A 10415-nucleotide genomic window follows, 5' to 3' on the forward strand; every position below is an offset into this window, starting at 1 on the left:
TATATTAATATTTAATTTATAATTTATTTTAAGATAATTGTTTAAAAAATTATATTATTTAGATACATGTAGTTTTGTTTTGTCTAAACTATTTATCAAAAAAAGAAAAAGGGAAAACAAATTCTTATTTTCTATATTTGTTTATTTTGAAATAATAATAAAAATAGAAAAAAGAAAAAAGAAAAAAGAAAAAGGTGCGTCTGTTTGTTTGTTCTTGCTCGGCTCTAAAAAATTATATAATCTTCGTCGTGTTCTTAGATTCTTCTGTTACTATTAATTTTTTTCTTCTCTGAAATATTTGATTCTCCTTCTCCTAATTCCTCATAGCATCTCTTTTCCATCTTCCATTTGTCAAATCCAAATCTCCCTTTTCTCTCAAACCTCAATCTCCTTCTTTTATGGAGAACGAAGCCACCACTAACGCCACCAAACTTGGTTTTGATGGAGTCAAGCCACCGCCCACCACTGCCACCACTGCCACCACCGCCACCACCGCCCCCTCCGACCTTGAACATAACCCTAATTCCAATTCATCGCCATCGTCTGCAGACCCCCACAATGAGACTACTGGATCCGACTCCACTTCTCGCCAATCCGCTAGAACTCCCTTCACTAACCTCAACCAGGTCGATGCTGACCTTGCCCTCGCACGTACCCTTCAAGAACAGGTCCTCTCTATCCCTCTTTTGATGTCACTGTTCCTTCTTTGTTCTTGTTCCTGTTCAATTTGTGGTTTCTTTTTTTGTTTCTTGTTGTTCTGTGTTCAATTCGGTCTGTTGTGAGCTGCTTTGGGAACTGTGTGATGGGAAATCCTATCTTTTTTGTTTCCGTTCGATTTTTTAAGGAATTTGGTTGCGTGTGGATTCGATGTTCTGCTTTGTGGAATTGAACTATCCTGCGAGTCTATTTATTGTTTAGATTCTGGATTTTGTTTTCCTTTCTTGATTATCTGATTGTGTTTTATTGTTCTTGCTTGCTGTGATTTCTAGCATCGGCTTCATTTGAGTTCATTAGGTTTCTGCTAGTTTGTGTAGGGAACACTTGGGGGAGTTGTTAACAAACACCAATCATACAATGAGCACGCTTTTGTTACTTTCTTTTATCTCTCAATATTGATTGACTAGTTCATTGTGAGCAAACGTACGTTAGTGAATGCAAATTGTGTTTCATCTTGATTTGGTAATGATGATTTTCCAGCTTATGGGGGTAAGAGGATATAAGAAAAAAGGGTTTTAGTGATGTTTTCAATTGACAATGATTAATTATGAGCAGGAAAGGGCATACCTGAGGCTTAGAATGGTGAGTATGGGGATTGATTTTGGAAGTTGGGAAGGTGGAAGTTATGCATTAGATGACGAGGACAGTTTTGGTGATTTGCACGATCATACAGAATCTGATGGAGATGAGGAGGAGGAGGAGGAGTTTGATGGAACAGATGTCAATGACGACGACGATGTGTTTGATGTGCATGCTCGTGAAGATGGTGGAGAGCATAGCAACCCCAGCTTTGAACTTGATCCTGGTAATTTTTCGAGTGACGAGGCTTATGCTAGAGCCTTACAAGATTCTGAAGACAGGGAAATGGCTGCTAGATTGATGGCCCTTGCTGGATTACATGATGGTGAGTATGCTTGGCCATGTGGCTCTCTATGTAATGCATTATTACTTCTGTGGAGGTCTCTAAATCATGGAGGACTAAAATCTTTTTTTATATCTTGTTGCAGAGGAAGCAGATGACACAGATGATCAAGGCGAAAATTCTCAGGTACATTTATATATATAGCTGCCCTGTTTAAACTCTTAAGTGTTTCATCCTTCTACCTTGGTCATAAGATCCAACCCTTCCTTTACTTGATTATCATTCATATTCCCACAAGCTCTAGCATACGATTCAACATTATCACGACCCTTTATTTTTCTGGAGAATCTGGTCTTGGATGAATAAAAGGTTTTTAAAAAATCACTCTTCCTTGGATGTTTTTCAGGATCTTATCAGACTACATATCTTATATATATAGCTACTCCTGTTTAATCTCTCAAGTGTTTCATCTTTCTTCTATGATATGCACAAATTGGGATGTTCTTTTATAGCTCACTTGGTCTATGAGGCATTTCTTATCTCTTTTATTTTCTGATTAATGATACTGTTCTTTTCCTAAAAAACTGAAAAACTATACTGTTTGTGTCTATCTCGACCTCTGTTACTCCTTCAGAAAGTGTCTACAAGTCTATGTTTCGTAGGCTGGTTTCCGACATCCAAAAGCCCTTCCAAGAAGTGTATTTCTAAGTTGTCGGTACTATTAGCAACATGAACTAGAGCTTCAAAAGCAAAGAGAAGTTAAGTTGGTGGGATGTTAGGGAAAATGGCTTGTGCCAAAACTCTCCTGGAGATAGCCACCATTTTTCACCTTTACAGCTTTATGAGAATCTTTTCTAAGAAGCCAAAAGAATCTTGAAGGATGCTTAAGGTACTAAGTGGCTTTTATTTAAGCCATGAGAAAAACACTCAGCCATAGCAGTTACTTCCTTCCTTGACTTGCTACTACCATTAATCATATCTTTCTAATTTTTATGAAATTATCTTTGAAATTGTTTTGACCCTTAATGAAGAACTCATTCAAATAGCCAGCCAATCCAAGAAGATATAGCTGTATTTTAAATTTATTACAGCCATTAAAATATCCTTTTTGTAAGGGCCTATGACAGCCCTAGAAACAGGATCCTTTTGAGATCTCTTGACTAAAGCCTTCTTCATTTGTCGAGGAAAAGAAAATTTCGAAGTTCTTGAATTACTTCCATTTGTTGCCCCATTGGATAAACATAGACAATTAACAGAGAGCACCCTTAATGATAAGGTGTCATCTATGTGTTTTAGAGCTTCCCTTCTGTTTAATCAGCTATCATTCAAGCTTCTCTTCTCTGTATTATCCAACAACGATGTCTTCTCCCTTGGATCTTCCTTTTAATGGATGTTATAAGTCCATTATTCTGACTTTTAAGGATCTTCTTTATAGTTTTCAACTTCAGCATGAGGGAATGGCCTGTTGAGGGTTGTTTTAGTAGGCTAGTGATTGAAGGTGACTGTTGCCTTGTAGCCCCAGAATTCTGAAATTATATCTTTCCATTATATCGACAAAAATGTCTTTTCAATATCTTCGGAACAACTGAATAATTATTCTGTTTCTCGTCTTAGACTAGGTGAATTTTTTATTCCGAAAGGCATGTCTACTAGTAGACGATTTGTATAAGTTAATTGAAGTGAGAATAAAGGGATGATTCAATTCAATAGTAGCCCGGCTTTAATATCCTATGAGTTTCTTTGGCAATAAAATGTTATAGGGTCCTTTTGGTGCATTGTCCCGGGAGAAAAATGGAAGTGTGCACAAGATCATTGTTTGGTAACGTGGAAGTTACCAACCCCATAACCCAAAATAGCATATAGATCACAAAGGCATTTGATTCTTATAAAGTATATCTACCCATGAAAGGGATTGCGATCTCTACTTCTTTCACTTCTGCTCGTCATGCTTCTCTGCCTTATCTTCCAACTACAACTCTACCTGCTGTGGAAGGTCCATCTGTTTCCTCACAGTTTGTCACGGCCCTCCCTTTATCTGACAGGCGGTGTGGACGAGGCCACTTTTGAAACCTTTTCCTTTGCTGTCCAACCATCAAATAGAAAGATCTTCTAATGCAGAAGAAAAAGTCCCAAGAAGGGTCAGTCCAGATGCAAAATTTTTCCAGAACAATCACAAACGCATCAATGATGATCAGGATGAGCGACTTGATGAGAGTTCATAAGGACCTCACCAGCTTCCCATCTATTAAATGTGATTTGTGATTTGATCTGTTGATGGTTGGATAATCATTGTCATATATGGTTAACTGGGGGGATTGGTGCCTTTGAGAGAGCTCATTTTGTTAGTCACACCAAAGGCATGTTCCAAGCTAGTGTCTGTTGATCACAATCTCCTGTCCCTTTTGAAGGAAACCTTTTAAACTCTTAATATTAGATGACATATCTGATTTATTGTTCTATCAAAATACTCATCAAGGCTTGGTTTGCAGGATACGTGGGAGGATGTTGACCCAGATGAACTGTCATACGAGGTGAGTTTGGTCTGATGGAGTGATGCCCATGCGTTATAATTGTTTGTTCTTGAGAGGATAATTAATATTTCAGGAGTTGCTCGCATTGGGTGAAGTGGTAGGAACTGAGAGCAGAGGGCTATCTGCTGATACAATTGCTTCCTTACCCTCCATAAACTTCAAGGCAGGGAGCGGTCAGACTGGAAGCAATGATTCGTGAGTGATTTGAAGCACAGCTTTGGTTTTCTTTACCATCCATGTCTTATTTACTTAGCTTTTGGCTCTCATTTCTCAGATGTGTCATTTGTCGGTTGGATTTCGAGGACGATGAAACCCTGACTGTTCTTTCCTGCAAACACTCCTACCATTCGGAGTGCATAAATAATTGGTTAAAAATAAATAAGGTATGCCATTTTTACATGAGCCTACCTATCAGCAAGGATTATTGTTTCTTTCTCCTGAAACTTCTGTTCTCCACCCCCTAAACTGCGATGTCGACGATACTTTTGTGCTTTGCATCGATGCCAACAATAACGTACATATGGCTACTACCGATAGCAGTGATATCTAAAGCTTGCTGCTGCTTTTGTACAGGTCTGCCCTGTTTGCAGTGCTGAAGTGTGTTCTACAGCTGGTGGGAGCAGTTAAGTTAGTTGTAGCATGTGCTATGGAATGTACCAAAATCAACATCTCACGAAGTTAAACGACGAAGGATTTTAATTTTTGTTTTGTTTCTTTTATAATGATTTTGCATACCCATTTCAGTTCAAGCCAAGGTATCATCATCATCATCATGTGAATCTCTAAGGTATCACTTCATCCAAATTTGATGCTCTTGGGATGTGAATCCTATGAATAAGAATTCATAGGGTTTGTACTACTTTTGAGCAACTACTTCCACTCCTCCATGTATATGATATCATATACAACTCACTCCACTTGATACTATTGTTGAAAACTATTTCTAACCCATGTTTTTTTTTTTTTTTAACTTTAATCAAAATTTAATTGGACAATAAATCGTTACAATCAAATTTAAATGATTCGCAATAACTCTTGATTTCAATAGTTCAATATTTGAGGATTTGATGAAAAACTATCATTTTTATGGTTAACATTATAATTTTAAAAAATTATGTAATTACATTTGTTTTCGAGTTTCAGATAATGAATGAGAATGAATGAGAATAAGGCATCATCATTTTAGAGTTAATTCAACCAGATAATGCATGAAAGCTTATGGAGATCTGACAAATATTTACATTCACTATAAATCATTTAAACTAATCTTGCATATATCAATAAAATACCAAAATTGGTCAAACGAGTAAGTGATATTTGTAAATTGTAATGACAGAAATTTCTCAAGAGATAGGAGTAAAATATGTTATAAAAGAAAGACAAAATATAAGAGTATAGAACAAAGGTATCTATTTTTCAGTTGATTCACTTGCATGCTCTTAAGACTCTATTGTATAACCAATATTTATAAATAAGAATATATGTAGAGCATGATTATGAGATTCATATACAATATATTTTATAACAATTATAGAGTGAATGGAATATATAGGCATTTCCTAATAAACTCACATCATCAAGACTGTGATCCGCCAAGTTTTACCAGTTGAATCTGCATAATGTGATCATCGGGAAACATCCTCCAACTTGAAACATCTCCTCCCACCCTTCCTAACAACTTGGGGATTTCCCTGTAAAAATATTCTTTTCAGGTTTAATTTTATTGAAGCTGAAAATGAAATGAAAAGAGTAGCTCATGTATCTTATTGTCTCAAGAACACTATAAATATTTAAAACAATTTAATCTAAAAACTGTCTCAAAGTAATTTTACATTAACTTAGCTTAATTCTAAACTAAGACTAGTTATGTTTAGACCCATAAGTAATTTTAAAATTCTCTTAGGTCGTTGAAGGTCATGTAGTCATTTCCTATCATTTGAATCTAAAATGCATTACATATTATTATGAGGAAGTTAAAAAGAGGAAGACACAGAAAAAACTTCCATGGGGTTCCAGGATATCTTATTTAATTATCTGATTATCCCAATAACAGAAAATAAGCGAAAACTAGGGTTCATGATCCAAACCAATTGACACAAGAAGTAGTGGCTAAGAGGGAGTTTTCTAAGGGAAAAAGTAGCAATCCCATAATTTTTGGATCATGGCTAACACAAAGAAGATTCAAAATCTAATTATGCTAAAAATAGAGTCCAATTTTGAAGGCCAGAAGCCATTAGAAACCTCTATATAAACACCCAGCTGAGGATTGGAAAGACAGCTCCGGGAAGAAGCTGCATAGGCCAGTTCTTTTCAGGGGAATGACATAAGACAGGGGTTTACATTTTTTGTATTAGTTCTTTCTATTTTGTCTCAGTGGATTTGAGGATCCCCAAAAAATCCACTGGTGAAATCTTTTATCCTTCGAAAGAACTAATATAAAACTTATTTTATACAAAGATTATATCATTTATCTGTATTCTCAATCCCTTATATTTTATAGAAAAGAAAAAAAATAAAAATAAATGGCTGGAGGAGGAGTTGTTGTTCAGGGAGGAAGGAACTATGAGGGTGGAGTCACTCCTTTTGTCATGGTCACCTGTTTGGTGGCAGCCATGGGGGGTCTTCTCTTTGGTTATGATCTTGGAATTTCAGGTTTGTTTGCTTAATCTTTCTATTTCATTTATGGGTTTATGGAAGGATTTTGTTTCAACTTTTTGGTTTTGGGTTCTCGTTGGCTGGCAGGTGGGGTGACTTCAATGCCAAGTTTTTTGGCTCATTTTTTCCCATCAGTTGTGCTTAAGATGAAAAGTGCCCATGAAAGCGAGTATTGTAAATTTGACAGTGAACTCCTAACATTATTTACCTCTTCTCTTTACCTGGCTGCTCTGGTGGCATCCTTTGGTGCCTCGATCATCACCCGGAAATTTGGCCGAAAATCTTCCATGTTTTTTGGAGGTCTTTCCTTCTTGATTGGCTCCATCCTTAATGGTGTTGCCAATAGCATTGTGCTGCTCATCATTGGCCGTTTGCTGCTTGGTGTGGGTGTTGGATTTGCGAATCAGGTACTATCATAAACAGACAAATCATCTATATGAAAATGAATCAATTCAATGCAGTATTTGCTCAGTTTGATTGATTGATTGATTGAATGAATGGCTTTTTCTTACTGTTTTTTGGCGTGCAGTCTGTGCCAGTTTACCTTTCTGAAATGGCTCCAACCAAAATCAGAGGTGCTCTGAACATGGGCTTTCAAATGGCCATCACAATTGGCATTTTAGTGGCGAATCTTGTCAATGTCGGTACAGCCAAAATCGAAGGCGGATGGGGATGGAGAGTCTCACTGGCTCTCGCCGCAGTCCCCGCCGTGATGATGACCGTCGGAGCCATGTTCCTTCCCGATACTCCTAACTCCATTCTCGAAAGAGGATACAAAGAGAAGGCTAAGATTATGCTCCAGAAAGTTCGCGGTACTGAAAAAGTCGAAGAAGAGTTCAAAGACTTACTCCAGGCAAGTGAAGCGGCAAACGAAGTAGATCATCCGTGGAGCAACATAATGAAGCCACAATACAGACCTCAACTCGTGATGTGTGCTTTAATCCCCTTCTTCCAGCAACTCACCGGTATCAATGTTATCATGTTCTACGCTCCCGTTCTGTTCAAGACTCTCGGATTCGGCGACGACGCATCTCTAATCTCCGCCGTCATCAGTGGCGGCGTCAACGTCCTCGCAACCCTAGTTTCAATTTTCACAGTCGACAAATTCGGCCGAAGAATCCTCTTCCTCGAAGGCGGAGCACAGATGTTTGTCTGCCAAATCCTAGTCGGAAGTCTAATCGGCGTCAAATTCGGACTCAATGGAGAAGGAACCCTAACAAAATTCGACGCAAACCTGATTCTACTACTCGTGTGCGTATACGTCTCAGCATTCGCCTGGTCTTGGGGACCATTAGGTTGGTTGGTGCCTAGCGAAATCTGCCCGCTCGAAATCCGATCAGCAGGACAATCAATCAACGTAGCAGTGAACATGTTCTTCACCTTCATCATCGCTCAGGTTTTCTTGTCGATGCTTTGCCACATGAAATTCGGACTGTTCTACTTCTTCGCAGGGTTTGTAGTGATAATGACGGTGTTCATCTACTTCTTCTTGCCTGAGACGAAAAATGTGCCGATTGAAGAGATGAACAGAGTGTGGAAGGCGCACTGGTTCTGGAGCAAGTACATCCCCGATGAGGTGGTGATCGGCGGCCATATCGAGGACGAAAAGCACTGCGGAGGTGTATGAAGAAATGGATAAAACAAATGCGACAATGCGAACTGGAGAACCAAGCCTGCCTCACGTACTTCATCCATGTTTCTGTTTCTTGAGGCGCTTGTTTTTCTCCATGTACATTTCAACTTTATTCAAAAAATAAAAAAAAAAATCTCTTTCTAAAATCTCTCTCGTCTCTCTTTCTAAACCCTTCTTTTAAAACTAAATTAGAGGCTCGATCATGTTGGATGATAAAAGTCCCACATCGGTTAATTTAGGAAATGGTCATGGGTTTATAATCTAAGAATACACTCTGGAAAGTGGAAAGCCCAAAGCAAAGCCTCGAAGGTACGAAGGCAGTCAAAAATGACTAAGACTCCAAAGGAGTCGGCGTGCTTTGTTCGAGGGGAGGTGTTGGATGATGAAAGTCTCACATCGGTTAATTTAGGAAATGGTCATGGGTTTATAATCTAAGAATACACTCTGGAAAGCCCAAAGCAAAGCCATGAGAGCTTATGCTCAAAGTGGACAATATCATACCATTGTGGAGAGTCGTGTTCAGATCATACGTCGTTTACTTTTGGAAAGTGAATGCCATTGTGTCCATTCTTGAAAAATAAAACTCAATTAATAAATAAATAAATAAAATAATAAATAAGGGGTCATTTTCAATATTGGTTGAAATAAAACAGCTTCCGTAAAGGAAATAAAGTTTATAATATCTTGATTGTGACATTTTTTTTTTCTTTCTATAAATTCGATTTTTTTTATAAAAAAAATATTTGAAAAATCAAATTGCGAGACACGTGGCTAACTAATTATTAATGAAAATGGGACATCGTATCCAATGGTGACATCAACTTTGGTTTGGTAAGCTGAAATTGCATGAACCATCCCTAAACAACTATGATTTTTTTTATTAATTTTAAATTTTTAATTTAATTAATTAGTCCAATAAGTTCCAAAATTTTATTAATATTATTAAACTTTTAATTTAATCCATTTAATTTTTAAAATTAAAACTTTAAATTTTTATAAAATTAATAAAAATAGATATTTACATATAATTTGTTGATTTTCATGGAAGAAATGTGAATCTTCAATGAACAGACCCCCTTCTTATCACAAACTTCTACCCACTTTTCCTACGTGTATTTGTTTTTATTTTCATCTTTATATTTGGTCAAAAAGCAATACTTTTTAATTAAAAAAAATCATATAATTATTATTATTATTTTTTTTAAAATGAATTTCGAAATTTACCTTTTCTCCTAAAACAAATTTACAGTTTCATTTTGTTAAAATTAGAGAGGTAAATGTATTAATAGATTTATCACGGGAGTGAACAAAATCTATTAGATATGAATTTGGACGGTTACATGAAATATCTAGTAGAGAAAACATTATTCTAATATCACATATTATATTTTTTTGGCCGAACCAAAATTAAATTGATACGATTACTTTGCTTTAAAACGCATAATATTATATCATTGTGAAAGTATACTAAGTTATTTAAAATATCTCATTGGTTGTTGCTTTTTAGAGAAAAAAAACGATGAATAACTAATTAAAGGTGTTTGGAGACTACAGCTACCTAATTTTAAGTTTTTTTTTTTAATATATAGATTAAATGATGGTTAAACTGCCAATTTGAACCGATTAAAATATAATATTATGATAAAAAAAATCAATAATTTTACAGTATATTATTCACTCGAGCATAGTTGATCGAGTGAGTTGACATGTTTTTTTTATTTTAAGGAATAATTTTTTAAAATATTAATAACATGAATAGGCATGATAGATGACACCAAATGCTAACTCAATTTAAGTCTAAAAGCATACAAGGTTTGTTTGGTAGGCCAAATTCTCAGAATTTGTTGAATGTGTGTCATAATTATGTGACCTAAATTGTAAAAAATGTGAAAATAATATTTCTTTTTATTAAATTTGAAATGCAATAAATTTTAATAAAATATAGTTTTTTTTTTTTTTTTTTTTTTTTTTTTTTTTTTTTTTTTTTTTTTTTTTTTTTTTTTTTTTTTTTTTTTTT

At 35.8% G+C, this 10415-nt stretch overlaps 2 protein-coding genes and 1 long non-coding RNA gene across 4 annotated transcripts; 2 read left to right on the forward strand and 1 right to left on the reverse strand.

The window, feature by feature from the left end:
- The first annotated feature begins 215 nt into the window (after nucleotides 1-215).
- LOC111485359 (E3 ubiquitin ligase BIG BROTHER-related-like) lies at nucleotides 216-4859 on the forward strand. The gene is made up of 7 exons (XM_023132209.1): nucleotides 216-668; nucleotides 1273-1621; nucleotides 1725-1765; nucleotides 4069-4110; nucleotides 4184-4305; nucleotides 4385-4493; nucleotides 4684-4859. Exons 1-7 carry the CDS (start codon nucleotides 399-401, stop codon nucleotides 4735-4737), a joined length of 987 nt encoding a protein of 328 aa, XP_022987977.1. The 5' UTR covers nucleotides 216-398; the 3' UTR covers nucleotides 4738-4859.
- Nucleotides 4860-5569: 710 nt separating this feature from the next.
- LOC111485394 lies at nucleotides 5570-8119 on the reverse strand. Of its 2 annotated transcripts, XR_002718662.1 has the most exons (4): nucleotides 8000-8119; nucleotides 7683-7927; nucleotides 6974-7580; nucleotides 5570-5801 (listed from the first exon to the last, which is right to left on the reverse strand). It is a non-coding gene; the product is annotated as an uncharacterized LOC111485394 (long non-coding RNA). The 2 variants fall into 2 exon arrangements; XR_002718661.1 differs by having other exon boundaries at nucleotides 6974-7927.
- On the forward strand, nucleotides 5814-8406 carry LOC111485384 (sugar transport protein 10-like). Its single transcript, XM_023132254.1, has 3 exons — nucleotides 5814-6762; nucleotides 6853-7172; nucleotides 7295-8406. The coding sequence occupies exons 1-3, from the start codon at nucleotides 6633-6635 to the stop codon at nucleotides 8390-8392; spliced, it is 1548 nt and encodes a 515-aa protein (XP_022988022.1). The 5' UTR covers nucleotides 5814-6632; the 3' UTR covers nucleotides 8393-8406.
- Nucleotides 8407-10415: the final 2009 nt, after the last annotated feature.

The sequence above is a fragment of the Cucurbita maxima genome, unplaced genomic scaffold, assembly GCF_002738345.1.
Source record: "Cucurbita maxima cultivar Rimu unplaced genomic scaffold, Cmax_1.0 Cma_Scf00001, whole genome shotgun sequence".
NCBI classification, from domain to species: domain Eukaryota; kingdom Viridiplantae; phylum Streptophyta; class Magnoliopsida; order Cucurbitales; family Cucurbitaceae; genus Cucurbita; species Cucurbita maxima.